Genomic DNA, 19,318 nt, shown 5'->3' with positions numbered 1-19,318 from the left:
TTTTTCAAAATTGTTATTCTGTTTTTTGTTGTTGTATTTTTTTAAATTTTTATTTACAGTTCAAAATATGTTTGTTTAAATAGTATGGCCACACGTCCGTCATGTAAAACTAAGAAAAATTATCCAAAGGAGCAATACTATTAAACGCATTGTCGTGACACATTCGTGTTTAGGAATGCTCTGTAAATGGTCGCTAGGAAAGACAATGTGTTGATCTATATGTACAATAACACAATGGCTTGCTTTACTTAATTATAGTTGATAGCCGTCGAATTATGCTAATCAACCGTTAAACTGTTTGAGAATATCAAGATAGAAGAAACTTAAAACGTTTAGTCTTATGAAAAACTTCTATCTTCATATTTTTTGGTTAGATTGGGGGTTTCACACTTAGTTTTCTGTACATTAAAGGGACTAGTCCAAAGTATTCTTCTGATAGGGTTGCAAATTTTTCGAATTTACATAACTAACCCTCGAAGAAATCAAACTCATCGCGTGGCCGATACCATTGATCGGTGGCATGCTCATAGATAGCACGCTGCACCTCCGTCTCGGCCACCTCAATGGCATCTAGATACGACTGAGGCAACGACTGTGGTGCATTAAAGCTGTTCTCCGATCGCGGACTGCGCGACGTTGCACGAAAATCCATTGGTATATTATAGCACTTGCATATACAGCTGGAGGGGAAGCGAAACCAGTCGGAGAAGATGCCGCGGCACTCGTTGTGAGGGTCGTAGGCCAGCAGACGATGGAGCCGGTACTGTTGCTCGCAACGACAGCCGTCTCGGCAGAACATCTGCTTGAACTCGTGTGTGCACTTCTCCCAGTGCACGTACTGCTCGAAGGGGTACAAGTTTAATAGAGCCAGTACTTCGCCACGCGTGTTATTCGCCCAGAATGGGGCAACCACTTCGTCCTTTACAGGACAAGCATTGCTGCATAAGAGAGAAAGTTAATGAAAGTGGCATCAGACGTGTGTCGAAGTAACCCTGAGTAACAGGCACTTACACTCCCCGCATATTACTGCTGACCGTCATCGGCTCCTGCTTCATGGCATCCTGGAAAAGCTGTCCTTCCCGCAATAGTCCAGATTTCGTAGAGCTAGTAGGCGCGGCTGTGCTGCTGGCTGTAAGTGGTTTCCGCTGTTTGTCAGAAGTAAACGCCGCGACTGTAGGCGAGAAGAGCGAGGCAAAGCTGGCGGATGTTGTAGTTCCCAATATCGTCTTGGTCACATTTCTGCGTGGGACCAACGCGGCCGTCGTGGTGGTGCTGTTGCTGAGCTTTGGTAGAGGTGCTATTGAAGTTGGTGTTGTGTTTGTTTGTGTTGCCTTATCGGATGCTGCTCCCGCAGACGTTTTCGACGTGTCACTCTCATTGGGGCTGTGCTTGCGATTGGGTACCGCTGCGCTGAGCTGAGATGCAGCTGTTGTGCTTGTTGCAGGCGTCACCGGAACAGGCGCGATGCTCAGATTGCGTAGGCCCTGGTCTACTTCCTGCACCAGTTCCAGCTGTGGTTTGTCAATGGTATTTATTTTGTCATCTGCGCCGTCTATGATCGTTCCTTGTGGGCGTCCTGCTGTACCTGTTGCTGCCGTAGTGTTCATCACATCGTAAACGCTGTTCGAGTCTAGACTCGGCTGCTCACCATCCGGATGCACAAATACAACTTCTGTCGGTGCACTCGACGTCTTCGAATTAGAGGAACTAGGCGTGGGTGCAGTCGATAACGTTGGCGCTGCGGTTGTTGTTGGTGTAGTTGTTGTGCTGGCTGTGGACACTGGTCGAAAATGCGGCTCCATGAGCACGTCGTTGCTCTTGTAGTTGGTAAATTCATCCCGATTGCTGTCCCTGCCATGCAACATATACTTGGCGCCACGAGGCGTCTTGGAATAGCGCTGTGTTGCATCATCCATGCTGTCCATATCGACCACCTCCTCGTTTTGAATCTCATCGCGTAGGATGGAAATGTGTCGTACGTCTCCATACATGCGCTTCATCAGACCCTGATTCTCGTGCACAAACCGGCGTACGGCGTGCCAAGGATAAATAGATCCTGGCAGATGGCAGAACGGCTGCTTGGCCAGGTCGCATGGTATTGCCGCAAGCATCTGGGCCCGCCCACGCCTAGATATTTTACCGTTCGGGCTGCACGAGTTGGCCGAGTCGAACCCAAAGCTGGAGGTACTATCAGACTGGGCCACTGTTGTTACGAGCAGAATCAAAAAAAAAAAATCCCACTACAATTGAAAACGAAGCAAAAACGTGATTAATACCAAATGCGTGTTTATCGAATAGATAATAATCTATTGATGTCTATGGAAATTGCGAGCTACAGAAAATGATCAACAGCAAGGAAAACTCCTATGCGAATCTGAACTAGAAGATATGTATTCAAGTCATTTTCGTATACAGGATAGGAAAACTATTGAAAATTGAGAAAACCTTTGTTTTTCAAATATCGTCAACAATCTCAACTATAGCTGCAATATGAACAATCGGTATACAACTGATAAACTCTTCAGTCTTGTGTGCACCTAACTGACAAATGCGGCCGGCTCTCACTTGGGTAAACAATGCGTTGCCGACGTGACGAGGCAAAACCCAAAAGCGGGAAGGCCCAAACGAGCTTCCGCCCCTCTCTCGTATATCTCATCAAATTTTACTTTCACGCAGTGCCAACTGCACAAGTCATATAGTTTGATCGATGTGCATTTGCATGCGGAGACGTATGGAGAATGGTCGCAATTACCTTGATTTATAGCGGGACTAGGCTCTCTAGCGTTGAGTGGCTAATGGCGAGCGTTAGAAAAGTGAAGTGGAGAGAGCAATTGTAAAAGAGAGAGGTTGGCCGAGTAAAAGTAAATTGCGGCAGAGTAAGCCTTTTGGTCAACTGTTCGTTTTGGTCCCTTTCAACTTTCCCTTTCTGTTGCACAATCGACGGAACAGGAGCACATGCTAAACAGCTCAAAGCCAAATTTTGTACTGTTTGCGCTTTTCCCGTCTCTGTTAAAACAGGTTTGCTTTTTGTATCTCAAAACTTATATCCATTTAGTTATCACTTTAGTGCGCATGAGTTTTTGTTTTTTTTTCAAAGTTTGAATGAATCACCAACATTGCGTGCTCTCCACAGAATTGAAAAGAAAGTGCTCTGCTCCCACAAATATATGTATATGGCTGTCCGTCCGACCAAGAAACTAACTTGCTTTCGGCGGCCGGTTAAGTAATGCAGTCTGTCCCATTGTGGATATTTGTATGTGAAATTTTGTGACTTCATCGATTTGCAAATAATTGTATGTAACTCTCTTTAGATAAATATTCGTTCAATTATGCGAATTGGTAGCTAGTAAAAGTGAATCTCAAATTTGAGCACGAGACCATAAATGTGTTGAGAAACAAACCTGCTTTCAAACTAATTTTGTGTACAGAATCGAATTAGGTCAGAGCACAACACAATCTGAAATGGAAAGCAAAAATGCTTTCGCTGCATTTAAGGCGATTTGTATGGGAACATATTTACCTACGTACATATATGTGCAGATGATACATTTATCAAGACGATTAAATAGAATATCATGCAACGACAAGCGCGAGTGGACACGGGAACGAGTCATATTTCTTGGTAGCCTGGTAGGCATAGAAAAAATAAAAAGAAAAAAAAGAAAAACGCCAAATGAAAATTGGAGCAACAGTCACGCCAGGCGGCTGTCAGCATGCGTCTCTAACAAATCAATATGTCCAATACGCCAAATCGACAATCCGGCAATTCGCCAATCCGACACGAGAGCGCTAAACGGGCCATTAAGTCAACTGGCATTGAGGAAGACATTTGTCACTCCATGTCGCGACGATGCTGTTAGATCGCAGCGCTTTAATGTGTCAGTGCGATTAGGATTGAGACTTTCTAAGAAGACTCCACCAAAAGCAGGCTACTGCCCACCAGCCCACCAGCTGCCCGCTGGCCGCCAATAGCCCGGCCAGCTGACAAGTAGTTAGTAGACGATTGCCGTTTATGTCTTCATTTCCTAAATACTCGCACAGTGCCATCGACAGTTGCCCGCAGACAGATCTGCCCAGGTCCCGCTGCGTATACAGCAGAATGAATTATTTATCAATTCAGAAGCCTACTGCAACTGACTACTGCAAATGAAGTTGATGTTACATTTAACCAAATTTGGTTTCGCTTATTGCCGTTTCTGTGCCTGCTAATTGCCATTGCCAGAGACCAACAGCCAACAGTCAACAGCATCAGGCTCTGGTGAAATTTACACGAAGCTTAGAAAAAGAAAGGCCCAGGCGAAGAACTTCAATGCAGCCTCATGCAAATATGCTGGCCATATAAATGTTAAATTTTCATTTGTGTCTGTGTTCATAAATATTGCTGCTAATTGTCAATGTGTTTTCACTTATCTAGCTTGCCGGAAAAGAAGACCAAATCCTAACACAGCTGGTATTCTAATTTGGCAAACAGAGTATTCCACTTGCTATTTACTTATATTTAGTTTTTCTCCCGACACATTTAAATTCATACAACGTCCCAAGAGTCAAATGGCGTCAAATTAAGAAATCGCTGCAAGCCAACAACGTTCGAAGAAAGTGAAATTTTTTATTTTATTTTTTTTTTTGTATTTATGTATCTCGCAACCGGTAATACAACAACACCAGGCGCAGAATAGGTTTTCGTCATGCTGGTTCGATACTCCAGTAATGGAGACATAATTCATTAAAATACATATATATATATATATGTATATATATAAACACGCTAACAATTTTAGTTGCAGGTCTGGTTGCCAATGAAGGTGAAATTTGGGTTCAAATGAATGTGCTTCAGCCATTTCTTGAGATCCAAAATGGGCTATATATAACGACCTGATAGAAAGAGTCCTGACACGGGTAAACCGATTCGATTGATGTCAATAAATATATATTTATTATCTTAGGGCCGCCCAAGGCCCAACAAATTAACACATATTATGTGACGCTGGTGGTAATTTACCGTTATTAGTTTTGTTACTTGCAATCCTCTATCCATATTTGCAAGATCCATTGTTTACTTTCACTTTGTTTGGCACTCGCACACAATCAATGCCAAAAGCGGCTTACATAAATTTCATAAAGGGATTTTGCACTGTTTCGCTTGATTTGTTTGTTTTTTTTTTTTTTTTTGGGCCGTAGCCTGATGGGTTACCAGTTTGGCTTTATCGCCAGCGTGGGTCACAGGTTATTAGCCAGCGTGTTTTGCATATAGATTTTGTTTTGGCTTGAGATTTGTGTTTACATAACTGCAAATCATAATATTCATAATAGTTAATATTGTAATTTTCATTTATGCACACTGTATTTTATACACACGCAAATCGTTTATTTCTGCAGTTCAGCTCAGCTGTCTTGGCTCGGCAGATCAACAGGCACACATAAACCAGAAGAGCGTTCACAATGGCGAGGCCCAGAATGAAATCACGTTTACACGCTTCGCACTCACGTTTGCAACTGCGTCGAGCGCTGCGGCGCACAAGAGCCACCGCACGCGGCGTCGGCAAATAGCGACAGCAGCGTCGACAGCGCCGACCCCACTGCGCGCCCGTAAAATCGGAACCCCAACTTAAGACAGAGCCAGAAAGACTGCCAAGCCGCGACGCAAGCGAAAACGCTTTCTATACCCTACACGTATTAACAAAAAAAAAAAAAAAATGGGCATGGGTATACCCATGTTTAAAATTTACGTAATATATAACAGCAAATCAAACGAATCGAGGCGTTATTAAAGGTGTTATTATCAAAAGCGTAAACGTGTTTAGCGTGTTAGCTAACCAAAACAAATAACACAAAAGGCACCCAACAAATAATTTCTTTGTCACTTCATATGGTGCCGGGTTTATTTACAGGGTATCGATGAGCAAGCATTGTCGTGTGGAGCAATCTTGTTATTTTTACGGCTCTGCATGGTTTTTTGCGATGGCAGGAAAACTTTTTCTTATTTATTATTCGAAACGTTAGCGTCGGACGGGCGCAGCAAAACACAAACATTGAAAAACAAGCGAGCGCCGCAGCAGCAGCAGCAGCAGCAGCAACGCCAAAAACACAATAACAACAACAAGCCACAGGCACAAAAAAGAGCCACACGCAACGGCAGCGACACGACGAGAGAGCAAAGCGCAGGCCCGAAGATGAAGATGGTACCCGAGACGAACCGAAGGCACGACTTTGCTGCTGATGCCGCTGCTTTTGCTGCTGTTGTTGTTGTTTTTGATTGTCGGTGCTGCTGGTGGGCAGCGGGAGCTTTGCCGAGCAGCGAAGACGATGACGCTGCTTAGTAGGTCAGTAGTGGCCTTTAACTTTGTTGGTGCTGCTGCTGCTGCTGTTGCTGGCGCTGGCGCTGGCGCTGTTGCTGATGTTTTTGTTGTTATATTTCTTGTTGCGTTGCATGTTTGTTACTATTCATTTAAACATAAGCTGCGAAAACTTGAGTCTGGAAGTGTGTAGTTGCTAGACGCAAGTTACGCAGCGGGTATACGGGTATACAGCTGTTTTTTAAAAACTCCTCCCACTGTAAATATCGATAGGTGTTAGGTAGTTCAGAAATATTTACCCACCCGAAGTTAAGTTATTTGAAATCGCACAGTTGCGAGCAACATAGTACCATAATTTACTAGTTATTACGGACAAAAACCTAACAATTGACTCCATGGTCCACAAGATTATATCAGCTTATTTTTATACAAAAGAAAACATACATATGTACCTATATATATATATAAATGTGCACTTACCCAAATAATTTTTTGGTGGAAGACGAGCAGACTTTTATATATTTACACATCCACTAAAAAAAACAAAAGATATGTAGATCAGATTAGAGTAAGGCTTTTAGAAAATAAAAGAAACAAGAAGAGATAGAGAGAGAGAGAGAGAGAGGATAAATTGCAAGAGTAATTCAGAGCAAGAGTATGAACAGAAGTAAAGGTTTAGCTTTTTTTTTTATAAAAACTAAAAATATGTTCATAAGCTAACTAATCTTATAAATGTAATGTTACCTTCCAGATATGGTGACTATATCGATTCAATAATAAATTAATTACGAGTTCCGAAGCAAAAACTGCATATCAAGTCATTTAAAATGTGATATTAAAAGTCTAATCTAAAGGGTATCTAACTGTAGATATGTGATTAATAATTTCATGTTTGGCCCTTGGCTCCAAGCATTACGTTTTCACATTTACTTCATGCGCCTTTGGTGTGCTTATGCGAATGTATGTGTGTAATACACACTCTACAATACTTGCGGTAAAATGAAAGTGCAGTTTTAATCTTCATGTATAATAAGGAAAATGAAAAGAAGAGTTTCTATGTTTAATATTTATGGAAGCAACGGTCCCTTGCCAACAAATATTATAAAAACAAATCAAGAGTTAGACATGCTGTTGTAAAATATACAATTTCTCATTCACAACAACTGAACAGGTGGTTATAATTTACAATTACAATTCTCTGTGGACGCCGACGACGCCAATATGTCTGAGCCAAGCAGATTCTGGTTCTGGGCGAGATGAAAGTTTGCGACTGGCTGGTTTGCTCTCATGCAACTGCAACTCAGTTCATTAGCATCATCTTTACGAATACTGTGAAGCAGGTGTAGTGCGTACTTACGAGAAGTTGTGTAGACTGACTAACATAGAGATTATATGTTTTAAATTTTAGCAAATAGACAAATAAATGTTCTACTTTCACCAGATAGTGAAGTGATCGGAGCAGACGCACGAAAGAACCACAAAGAGAAATTTGTGAAGCACAGATGCAAGACGAATTGTCAATGCAGATGGAAGCTTACAGTTGATACAATACCTGATAAGTTTTTATTAAAGAATAAGTACGTTGATAAATTAACTTCAATTTGTTGACAGTTTTTTAACTTGAAATCATTGTTAAGAATTCAAATTGTGGTTATATTATAGCAGAAAACATTTGCGAGGCTGACACACACCGAAGTTATATATCTGTCAGCTTTTGTTGCGTGATGGAAGTTGGTATCGATAGTTTGACTTAGCTTGCAGTTGCAATATATCGAAATATCGATATTATATTTTACATTAGTAAAAAAATAAAGAAAACAAAACAATTTAAGTTGCAATGGAATTCGCCGAAAACATGGATTTAGAAAATGATCGAGTGCTGAAATTAATATTTCCTAATGGCGTTCCAGGTTATTATAATCACTGTAAAGTCCATTGCCCCAGGGTACTACTTCATTGTTATTATTTTTCAACTCTCCAGAAAATCTGCGTGGCAATCCAGAGCTAGATAATTATTTGGTCAAATTGGGTACTTGCAAAGTGGAGCAACTGAAGAAAGAACAAACGAGGTTAGCTGATGAGACGAAGCGAATATTGGAGCAAACACAAGAACTAGCCATAACCAATTACAAAACCTTTATCACGACGGCGGAGAACTCCCGTTCGATATTTCACGAATTTCAGAAGGCCGAGGAGCAGGTGGACACACTTAAAGACAAACTGCCCACGTTCAGTGCTAAGTGCCATGAGTTTCTCAAAAAATCGGCGGAGCTAACTGAACAGCGTCGTCTGAATAGCACAACCCTTCACAAGAACGCTCAGCTGCTGGAGATACTCGAGCTGCCACAGCTGATGGAGCGCTGCATACGCGAAGGTCGCTACGAGGAAGCGCTTGAGCTGGCCAGCTACGTGCAGCGGCTGGGCCAGCACCAAGGACAAACCATACCCGTGGTGAATGTACGTGACAATTTCCACTCTCTCTTACCCGCCTCATGCAACAACATTTTTAATGCAGGGTATTGTGCGCTCCGTGGAGGCCCTATGGCATACCATGCTCGTGCAGCTTGTGGCACAGATGCGCATGGATCTGCAGCTGCCCAAGTGCTTGCAAATCGTCGGTTATCTGCGGCGCATGCAAGCTTTTGGTGACAACGAGTTAAAATTGAAGTTTTTACAGGCGCGTGACGCTTGGTTGACATCGTGTCTGGACGCCATTCCAAAAACAGACGGTACGCTAACTGGGCTGTTGAAAACATATTAAAAAATGATTACCTTATAGCTCAGCAGCATCTAACGAAGACTATAGAAATAACGCGTATAAATCTGTTCAATATAATTACACAATACCGCGCTATCTTTCCGGAGGGAGAGCAGGCAAGCAAGTCGGCCGGACTGAAGCAGCTGTCAGGTGTCAGCTGCAACGGACTTCGCCTGTTTGAAGCCTGGCTGCATAATAAGGTGGGATTCTCAAATGCTTATAGCTTAGCGGATATTATTTATATGTTTGTTTGCAGATTGACGCCTTTCTGTTGACACTCGAGGAAGACTTGCAACGCGGCATTAATTCAATTGAAACTGTGCTCGGGCAGTGTATGTATTTTGGACTATCCTTCAGTCGCATCGGTGCCGACTTTCGCGCATTGATTGCGCCCATTTTTGTACGCGTTGTGCGCAATAAGTTCGAGTCCAGCATTATTAAAGTTAACGAAAACTTTGATCGGGAGTTGGAAAAGTTTACGCTTATTAACAAGGTCAGCCTGCATACACGCAAGCAGCTGGACACAGCTGCTCTTTCCGGGAGTGAGCCGGACATGGAGTCATATGCACCGCCAGAGACGTTGCTGGACTTTTATCCGCTTGCCGTGCTCTGCAATGGTTATTTGAACGCGCTGAATGAGCTGCGCCTTTGTGCGCCTTTTGCTGTGGCTACAGATGTAACCAGTTGCTTGCAAAGGTCACTGGAGTTGGTAGCAAAACAAGTGCTCGCCTTCTATCGCCAAGAGCAGCAAGCATTTACTCGCAATGAACGCGAAACATTCGTTAAACTGTGCTCCTGTTTTGCCTACGACCTGGTGCCCTATGTGCAGCGCTGTATTCACGGCGTGTTCCCGCCTCAGTCAATAAGCGTGCACCTCGGCATAAGCCTGCTTCAGCTGGAGCAACACCAATTAACCTACTTGATGCAGGCTCAGATACTGGAACCGTTAAAGCATCTGCTGCCTACAAAAGTCCTAATCCATTCATCACCTCAGTCAACAGCGGAGCTTAGTAGTGTGTCTATTGCAACTGAGGGTTAAACAAATTTCAATCCCAAATAATATCATTAGGATTAATATAATTAATACCTTTTTGTGCTAGATCCAAAAATTAAACAATTAGCAAGTAGAAATGGGTCTGGTAATGTCAGTTACGAAACCTATGCCCCTCTTCTAATAATTGGCTATCGCACAATTAGGTCAAGGCTTAATTTATAAGATGCTGATCATCCGACAACATTTAATGATTTTAAAGAAACTGCATATTATATAAAAATAAAAAATTGCAAGGCAACTTTCAAATAAACAACTGTATGTAAATGTAAGTTTACAAGCGACTAAACTCGCAATTGGGCACAAACACATCGTGTGCGCTGGAGCGGGATGCAGTCTTTGCTCGAACATGTAGAGCCCACGAGAGTGCAATAATATTTTTACGCCACTGCGCGAACAATCAAAAAGCGACCCTCTACCAATTGTGCAGCCAAAGCCAAAATGGGGTATGCGTAGGTGGTGCGCGAAGCCTAGCAGCTAAAGCGCCGATATGGCAGGTCAGATTGAGTGCGGTTAGAGTGAGAGTGGGCGATGGTCGGCCGGTAACGTTTATAAGCAATTTCGCATACAATGACTAAATTTGGAGAAAGCCGTGCGCGTATTTTTCTTTGTTGCTGCTCTCGGCCGAATTCGAATGCGCTGTGCTGAAAATTGGAAAACATGGCAACTGAATACAAGGACACGGACTCGGACGCGAACCCGGACACGGATGTGGATGTGGATATGAATGTGGATGTGGACATGAGCGCGACTGCGGCTTATCGTTCGTTGAACGTCAGAGGCCGGACGCTTTGACGACCACGGCCTTTGTGGGTGCGGACGTTTCTGTATTTTTAAGTCCACCACTAAATACAAACGAAAGCACTCAAGCACAAGTTGGTCACGATTTGGAGCCAACCGCTACCCTGGCAACGGTTAACGGACAACAGTGCCACCTTTTGGTCGAAAAACAAAAGCGGCCTACTACCAAATGGAAGTTGGGATTTTGATTGCGAAACGAAATAGATTTTGTGGTATTTGCAAAGCAGTGCGGAGCAGGCAGCGATGTCTGTGCCTGTGTACGTGTCGGTGTGTGCTCATTTGTTACTTTGCCGCACCATGGACAACATTGCGTATACGCGTTTCGTTCGTTTATTGATTGATTGAATTGGAGGCAGAGTGGGGCCTTTTACACGCTTTTTGGCTTCGTTTTGAAAACTGTTCGTTTATTTTGCAATTTGTATTGCCGCATCTCGCAGTTGTCTCCCATACAGACTTGTTTTTTTTTTTTTTCTACCTGTACGCTATTCAACGGCAAATAGTTTATTTCTGGCCAAAAAAAGGCAGCTTAGAAAAACAGTCAACGATTTGTGCTTCATACGAAAAGTAGATATGAATTCGTATGTCTATCCATGATTTATTTATATACCCTTTTTTTTTTGGCTGTCTCTGGGAATCGTATCTAAGTTTTAAGATAATTTATCAGGATAATTGCCAATTGTGAAAAGGGGAAATTATTTAAATTATTATTTATATATTTTTTTTTTGTAATTTAAACCAGACTCAGGTGTGCGCCTGCATAGAGAAAAATATAACATGCTGTAAATTAAATCATTTACTGAAGGTCTCATAATGCATCCATTTTGGGCAGAGTTTGGTGTCTCAGGAATAAATTCAATTTACTGCTAAGCGACCACGGATGCGAAGAAAGCCACTTCTGGGCTTTGGAAGCTGTTTTCATTTTAAGCCGATTGATTCATTTCAAAGCGGCAAAGATTCAATTTGGCTACATTTACTTATTCAGTATGCAAAATTATTACCGCAACACATTGAATTCAGGCAGCGATGACGACTTTTGGAGCTGCTCAACGAGTTGGAAAACACCCAGGGAGTTCTATTTGAATGGGTATGGGTCGAGTTGATTTGGGCCACGCTGCGTATGTAAATTCGCATACAAATCACTTGCGTGCTCGCCAAAAACGCCCTTGGGGGGAATGTTTTAGTTATCCTTTAGCGATTTTTCAAATAAACACGAAACACACTTTTCTTTACATTGCCTGCGGCAAAAAAAAAAGTTTGACGCGCGCGTCTTGTCAAGTGAGCCCAAGTATCTGATTTCGTCAAACTCGTTCGGTTTTCCCAAGCTGTCTAAGGGAGATTGAAAAAATTCAGTTTTTTTCTTGTGTCTCACTGATTTCGGTTTATTGTCAATGTCATTTTGTGCTGAAGACATTACGATAATGCCAACGCGCGCCCCTAGGACATTCAGGCTAACATATGAGAGCCACTTTTTGTTGGGGCCCGGCTAATGTGCTGTAGTCCCCATGCTGCGGGCTAATTGTACATGAATTTGCAAGATTTTGCCTGATTAGCTTTGAAAAAGCGTTTTCCACATATCTGCACTCTGCGATCCATTGTGACTTAATTAGCGACTTTTGTGTCAGGTGTCTGCCTCAGCTTTTAACAAGAATGAGCACATCAAAGGAGCCGCAATCAATATTCAAGCGAAATGCTCGGGAAAGCACGTCATTTTAATAATGCTAGCCTGCGCTCTGCTCTCTCATCTGGTGCAATTGCTTTCCTCATCGCGTTGTAACCGCCAAATGGGGCGAAGCAAAAATGTCACGTTGCAACAAAGTTGAGAAAAAATTTATTCGCCATCATATTCCCCGCACCCGATTGATACCCTTTTACAGCACAATTTTTTGCACGTTCATTTGACAGCAGCTTTTTCCATTTTTTCTGCATACCCTGCACACATTAAAATTGTCTAAAGGATATGGCAAAGCTCTGCAACTGCGACAATCAAGTATACATGTGTGTTATATATAAGATGTGAATATCAACAGGCGACTCGATCTCATTAGACAACTCCGGATATCGCAGGATCATTAATTTTTTTTTTTTGGATATGTTAAAGTTGCTTAGATATTTGGACACTGGGTATATTTCAATCAAACACTTCGTGAAAGCATTCTTACACTTTTTTCTTCCTTTTTTTCCCCTGTGATATTTTTATATTCTCAATTTTTATGTTCTACATAAGTGTGTGGCAATGTGTGTATGTATGTATGTATGTATATTATATTATATTATTGCGACGCGAACCAATAACCATCGACCGGGCAGCGTGAACTCAGCTTGCCATTGGCTTGTCCTCATCCTCACTCAGTGGCATGGGCTTAAGCCCAGACTCTAAGCTCCATCTCCGTCTCAGCCTTTTCATCCGGCTTCTCGGTGCGCTTGTGTGTGTGTGTGTGTGTGTGTGTGTGTGTTTGTATATAGATGTGAGTTAGTTGGGAGTGTGAATGTGTGTGGTAGTACAATAACTGACCGTTTGTTGCTGCCTCCGTCGCTGACCCGATTCACCTGTCCGCCGTGTTATGCTACGAATTTTGCCCTGTTATTTCTCCTTCGCCGCTGCCATCGCTGCCTTTGTCTCGTTTGTATTGTTGTCATGATAGTAAAGGTGCCAGCAAGTCGAGCAACAACTTGGATAAAACCTAACCCCGAATTCTCTCCCACCGCCCAGTTGAGGTCATCCCGAGCGTAGCCATTTTTTTACGATTCGCTTGGGTTTCGTTCAGGCCAAGCAATATAATTTATTGAAGTTCTAGCATTTTTCAAAATGAAATTTTTTGTAACGATGATTGAACAACGTATGTACGTGGGTTTCCCGTCCAGCTGAGGCTGTATCTGTATCTGTATCTGTATCTGTATCTGTAGCTGTACATGTATCTCAAACTACGGTTTTAGTTGTATCCGAGAGCCATTGTTACGAGTACGGGTTGCGCACGTTTGGCCTGTCCATAGAACGCCATATTATTGGTCGATTGAAAAGTAAAACATTTTTTATTATCCGCACGTGTCCAGCATCTCCGTGGCCCAGAACCCAGTCGCATACTTGCACAATGCGCCATTATATGACTACAAAAAGACTATATTCATTGTAAGATACATAGGAGTGGGTGGGTTAGTTGGGTCGCTTGACCACCTAGCTGTCATTGCCATAAAAGTTGGGACTTAACTACCCTTAGGTGTGGTCTGCTCCAGCCTTATGCAAGGTGAGCTCATGGCTTTTATGATGCCCACACCGAGGCGGCGACTCACTTTGTGTGCTCCTTCATATTTGATAAGCAGGGTTTCCTTCTTCCTTCGTTTTTATTTGATTTTATTTTTTTTTTTTTTTACCATTTCCTTTTACTGCTGCACGCCATCAATATCTTTCTGCCTCTCTTTATCTTTTTTGCTCTCTGTCTTGCTCGTCCTTTCTTTTGGTTATAAAAATATTTCATTCAATTTTTTATTCGTGCCGACGTTCAGTGGCTCTCGCTCTGTTCCACGTAAATCTTTCGGGGCGGGGGCTATCTTCCCTTTTTGCTGATTTTCTGTTTCGCTTACGCTCGGTTTGTATGTCCAGCGATTTATTTGCCCAGCCAGCGGACCACATGGTTTCTCATTTTTTTTATTATATTTTTTTTTTTTTTATTTCAGCGGCCACAGGTCGGCGACGCCATTGCCATCACCGTCGTCATCGTTTCCTTCGTTTTCTTCGTTCTCGTCCATTGCCGTGCTCGTCGGCTTTGGCTTCATAATTTCCCGCCGTGTTTGCTGTTGCCTTCTCGCTCGGCGAGACTGACTCGTGGATTGGGAACTGCTGGATAGCACACACTTATTGTGCGGCATCTGATGCTCCGTCTCAAGTCCTAGTGCCAACCCATAGTTGGGCATGGGTCAAGTCCAACCGAAGTTAATTTTGTTTCTCTTTGCTCCCCACCTGCTGGTTATGTATTTGTTTGCACTTTTATAACAATGTTAGCGGATTGGGTGGTGTCACCGCCGAGCCAGCGACCAAATGGATTTCTGATACTATTTCGGGTGGGGCGTTGAGTCTGCGGTCGTTTCTTAAATATGATGTCACACTCTATAAAGCAATTTGCTTTAGTTTATATATTTGTTGCTATATTCTTATTTACTAAACTTCGAACTCGCAGGTCGTTGCCTACTTTAAGGATCACACATTACTAGCAGTTCTTCACAGGAAAACCTTTAATTGAATTAGTTACTCCGCTACAATTATTTTTCTTTCTTGAACTGAAAATGCGTTTGCATTTGCGACTCGATAGACACATTTGGCAATTTTGCTCTTGGCTAGTTTTTGGCCAATTTATTTGGGCCATTAAAATTGTATGATAAACCGAGAACCATTAATTGTGTTGCTTAATTTCCGTTATAATGCATTTTACGAAGCAGGGGACTAAGAACTTTGACTGTGGTTTAGCTTGGGGTTCGATTGTCTCTTAGAAGGGCACATTTCCAGTTGCTTTCACAGTCCTACTCAGTACTGGATATGGCTTAGCTCGCCCTAAGTGTTTTTATTCGTAGTAAATGCGGAAAAAAAATCAATAGATAAGCTTGGTAGCTGGTCATTTCAGGGCCGAAGGTGGCACTGACTACACCCTACCCATTATTTGTTATTCTCTCTCTGTTATTTTGAGGGTCTACACACAGAAGGCAGCCACATGTATTATACTTAGTTGGATACATTGTTATGAAAGCTGAATAATATAGGGAATATTTTGATATTAAATACCATGCTTAAAACTGCAAAGCTCAATTATAGACCGTCGCATTGAATAGAGCGTAAGGCGGATTGAACAGAGCTATTTAATGTCATAAAGGATACTTTTCGAGTCGTTATGTATGCATACACAAAGCAATGCAAATACCATGTGGCATTTCGCAATTGATGGGAGAGCAGAAACGTTCTGCACATACACATATCCGTAAAAATGAAGCAAGTGCCAAGGCAAAGGAAAGAGCAGTTAGTAGATGTATGTATTTTCTTAGGACGTTCACATCATAACATACATATATATATATATATTTATATATATTATTGTATATGTCTGCACGTGCGCTTAATTCTATTTATAATGCCTGGGGTTTTGGGTGCCTAAGTTGGTTGGCTGGGGAGCACCACTAGATATGTTTTATTTTTATTGTTATTGTTTTGTCCTTATATATATATATATATATACGCGATAAATGTATATATATATACATACGCAAAATTTGTGCAAAAGATCGAAGAAAATTGATACAAGCATAAAAGGACGACCACGACGATGGAGAGATGGACAGCCAGACGGGGCGAACGCTGCAGGAGTGAAAATCTTATTTGAAATGCGCTTGCCACCTCCAGCCGCAAGCACAAGCACACGCACACGAACACATACATACATATCATGCAAGTATATATATGGCTATAATTGGGTGGCATTGACGTGGCAAGGGTGTATGGGGTATGGGGTGCTGGGTGCTGCTTGGGGTGGCACTCGAGCGAGCACGCGACAGCGTCGAATTTCACCCCCAAAGCGCGATGCATTTATCATTGCCTTCTTTTGTTGATTTAAACGCCCCCATATATACGTTGTGTGTTGATTTTTAGGGGCTGCTTTCGCTTCTGACGATGATTCTTTTCATATCCCCTTTGGCCGGGCAACGTATAACTGCCTGCGTAACATTTATGTATGCGGTTGTAATTTGAAGCCAGCAACAACAACAACAACAAAAACAACAACAGCAACTCGTATTAGATTGTTGTATTTGCGTTGTACATAAAACTTTATGGATATTGATATACATAACTTTATGTAATAAACACCCACCACGTTTGTCTACAGAGAGAGGTTGCCCTCTTTCTAAGCTGCAGGTCTGGTATTGGTCGACCGTATGCCACAATCCGTCCACATTTAATATCATAATTTTTGTGGTTAGTTTCATAATTTGAGACGTGAAAAGCCGGCCAATCAAAATGGCGAAACTAAATGAACTGGTAGAACATGTGCGATTGGATCTCTATGGACATTCAAAGTCTTGTTAGTTTTCGTAATGAACTTGAAATTTTATTACTATGAAAAAGATGAACCCAATATGGCATTAAGGCATGGAATTATGTTAAAAATGATTCTTTTACTTTTTATTTCCAATCAGTTTTTTTTTATGTTAAATGAAAGAATGAGATACATACGCTAAATATATTTGTGAAATATGATAGGGTCAGGAACGGCTTGGTTGGGTCTATAAGCTTCCAGCATCTCTTAATAAGATCGTCCACTTATTAAAGTGAAAATAAGAAATGCGACGGAAAAAAGAAAGCAAATTATGTTTATCCCTTTCAATAATGTTTCAGTGTTCTTTCAACTGCGACTTTATATTTATGAGTGTGGAGGCATTACAGTTTCCCAATTTACTTGCGGTTGCTATGTATTATTCTTTATATCACATTTTCACACATTTTCTCATTTCTCAGTGCTCTATTTCCTCTATTCCCTCCTTACTTATTTTGTGGCGGTAAAAGTTACGGGCGAATAGACATCCGCCACAGATTTCAAAAGGGGAACGAATTTAACTAAGTATTGGCCTTACGTTGGTTTAAGTCTGAAATAATTTTGCATAAAAATTGACAAAATTTTGCAATTAAAATTATCGAGAACACATTTTATCATCTTGTCTGAGATAATGTCTCACACCCTCTCTAAAAAACATGGAAATGAAAAACTTATGTGCGTAATGCTGAAATTTTAATTTCAGATTTGAATAAAAGCGTAATCGTCGAATTTCTAGCAAAGCCAGCATCTTGCTCATTCCCATTTGAGTATTTTCTTAATTTACCAACACTTTTTGCCATTTACCTGAGCGTGTTTCATTCGGCAAACCGCTTGCCGCCATTTGACGCCTACCACTTTAACCCCTTTAGATTGATAAATACAAAGCTCACCAGCCGAACCCGCCCTCAACACTTGACAGGAACCCTATCGCGACATAGACATCTACGGAAGGCAGCCAGGAGGCATTTTTTGGCCCAAATGCCAAAATTACATCAAAAAGAGATATAAGAATGTGAAGGCGAAGAGGACGCAACGCTGGCAGTCGGTGGGACTGAATGAAAAAGTGAAGAAGCTAAAGGATAGATAGATGAGCGACAGGGGGAAGCGGAAATGGAAATTTAAGAAATGTCTGCACGTCTTTTCTCTACGACTTGTGTGCATAAATGTCTAGATTCCTGTTTAATTGCCGGGACATCTTGGATTTTGTGTGGGATGGGATGTAATTCAACAGAGCACTTGCTATCTTCATAATGACTTTGAAGTGACAAATAAATTCCGAAAATGATCGGTTAGATGAAATTAAAATTTTACATTCCAGTTACGTTTATGAAATGTCTGGCTGTCAACATAATATATAATTTAATTTAAACTAAATAAAACTACTTTACACACTGTCAGCTAGAAGGGGCTATCCACCCCTTTGGACGACGATTGTTTGCTGAAGGCTGGAGTTAGCTCAAAAACAAAAAGTTAATAAAACACCGAAAGTGACTAAACAAATAAAAACACAGTAAGGGTTGCCGTAAGTATAACTATGAAAAGGCAATTTGTGCGACTGTTAACTGAAAACCTAACACTATTTTAATGTCCGAGCAAAATCAATTTAATTTTTACTCATGTTCCATAGCGCTTGTAAACGTGTTCAAAAATTCACTTAAGTATCTTTGAAGTTTTTCAAGTTTCAAGTTTTTTGGGATGCACTCTCCTGGGAGTAGCTAGAGAGAATATATTTACTATTTTGCTATCCGTTTGCCTTTTTGTACCTTATTGGGAATCGAATCCTGTATGTGGGCTTGCTTGTTTTACTAGGCTTGCTCGAAAGATACATAAATTTTTGTTTGTTTTTCAATAGGCGTGTGCACAAAAATGTTCTCCATTTTGTTTTGTGAATCGGTAATTAAAATACGTTGACTACTTGTGCTCTGCCAAGACAGAACTAAACTGAAGATTCCCTTTCAATCATTTGCATAAACCTAAAATACTGCTCCGTGTGTGTGTGTGTGTGTGTGTGTGTGTGTGGCATGGAGCAAATTGAAAAAAGCAATTGGTTTATGCCTGTGGGATATATGGTGGACACTTACATGACAAGACAATAACTTTGACTTGACCATTCGACCGTTGCTCATATCTGACTCTCCTTACTATGTCTTTGCTAGTCCAAGCGCTTGCTCTTGCCTGCTTTGCCTTTCTGTCTGGTTGTTTTTTTGTGCTGGAGCCTTGGCCCCCATGCAGGTGTGTCTAGCTATGTGTGCATGTACCAACTTTTTCTTTTAGTTCAACCAGAGCGAAACAAAGAGAAATATTTATGTGTCGACCAGTTCCATACACACGCCTGCAGGCTAAA

The 19,318-nt window shown here is 41.6% G+C and overlaps 2 protein-coding genes across 3 annotated transcripts; one reads left to right on the top strand and one right to left on the bottom strand.

Annotated features, from left to right (window-relative positions):
- Positions 1 to 46: 46 nt before the first annotated feature.
- Positions 47 to 5,596, bottom strand: spz4 (Spaetzle domain-containing protein 4). 2 transcript variants are annotated; one of them, XM_002051208.4, is made up of 4 exons: positions 5,356 to 5,596; positions 5,000 to 5,285; positions 1,012 to 2,240; positions 47 to 938 (listed from the first exon to the last, which is right to left on the bottom strand). In XM_002051208.4, exons 2-4 carry the CDS (start codon positions 5,048 to 5,050, stop codon positions 467 to 469), a joined length of 1,752 nt encoding a protein of 583 aa, XP_002051244.2. In that variant the 5' UTR covers positions 5,051 to 5,285; positions 5,356 to 5,596; the 3' UTR covers positions 47 to 466. The 2 variants fall into 2 exon arrangements, with proteins under 2 accessions (XP_002051244.2, XP_070064916.1); XM_070208815.1 differs by having other exon boundaries at positions 5,000 to 5,596.
- Positions 5,597 to 8,042: 2,446 nt separating this feature from the next.
- Cog8 (conserved oligomeric Golgi complex subunit 8) lies at positions 8,043 to 10,182 on the top strand. The gene is made up of 5 exons (XM_002051209.4): positions 8,043 to 8,203; positions 8,275 to 8,750; positions 8,809 to 9,022; positions 9,073 to 9,251; positions 9,308 to 10,182. The coding sequence occupies exons 1-5, from the start codon at positions 8,131 to 8,133 to the stop codon at positions 10,088 to 10,090; spliced, it is 1,725 nt and encodes a 574-aa protein (XP_002051245.1). The 5' UTR covers positions 8,043 to 8,130; the 3' UTR covers positions 10,091 to 10,182.
- Positions 10,183 to 19,318: the final 9,136 nt, after the last annotated feature.

Source organism: Drosophila virilis, chromosome 4 (genome assembly GCF_030788295.1).
Source record: "Drosophila virilis strain 15010-1051.87 chromosome 4, Dvir_AGI_RSII-ME, whole genome shotgun sequence".
Taxonomy (NCBI): domain Eukaryota; kingdom Metazoa; phylum Arthropoda; class Insecta; order Diptera; family Drosophilidae; genus Drosophila; species Drosophila virilis.
The sequence above is the reverse complement of the archived record's forward strand: the minus strand, read 5'-3'. Positions and strand labels throughout refer to the sequence as shown.

Coding starts and splice junctions, on each gene's coding strand:
- Cog8 (XM_002051209.4), top strand. CDS start 8,131: ATGGAATTCGCCGAAAACATGGATTTAGAAAATGATCGAGTGCTGAAA. Junction 8,204..8,274: donor ATTTCCTAATGGCGTTCCAG/GTTATTATAATC, acceptor TCAACTCTCCAG/AAAATCTGCGTGGCAATCCA. Junction 9,252..9,307: donor AAGCCTGGCTGCATAATAAG/GTGGGATTCTCA, acceptor GTTTGTTTGCAG/ATTGACGCCTTTCTGTTGAC.
- spz4 (XM_070208815.1), bottom strand. CDS start 5,050: ATGGATCTTGCAAATATGGATAGAGGATTGCAAGTAACAAAACTAATA. Junction 2,241..4,999: donor AAGTAACAAAACTAATAACG/GTAAATTACCAC, acceptor TTTCAATTGTAG/TGGGATTTTTTTTTTTTGAT. Junction 939..1,011: donor AGCAGTAATATGCGGGGAGT/GTAAGTGCCTGT, acceptor TCTCTTATGCAG/CAATGCTTGTCCTGTAAAGG.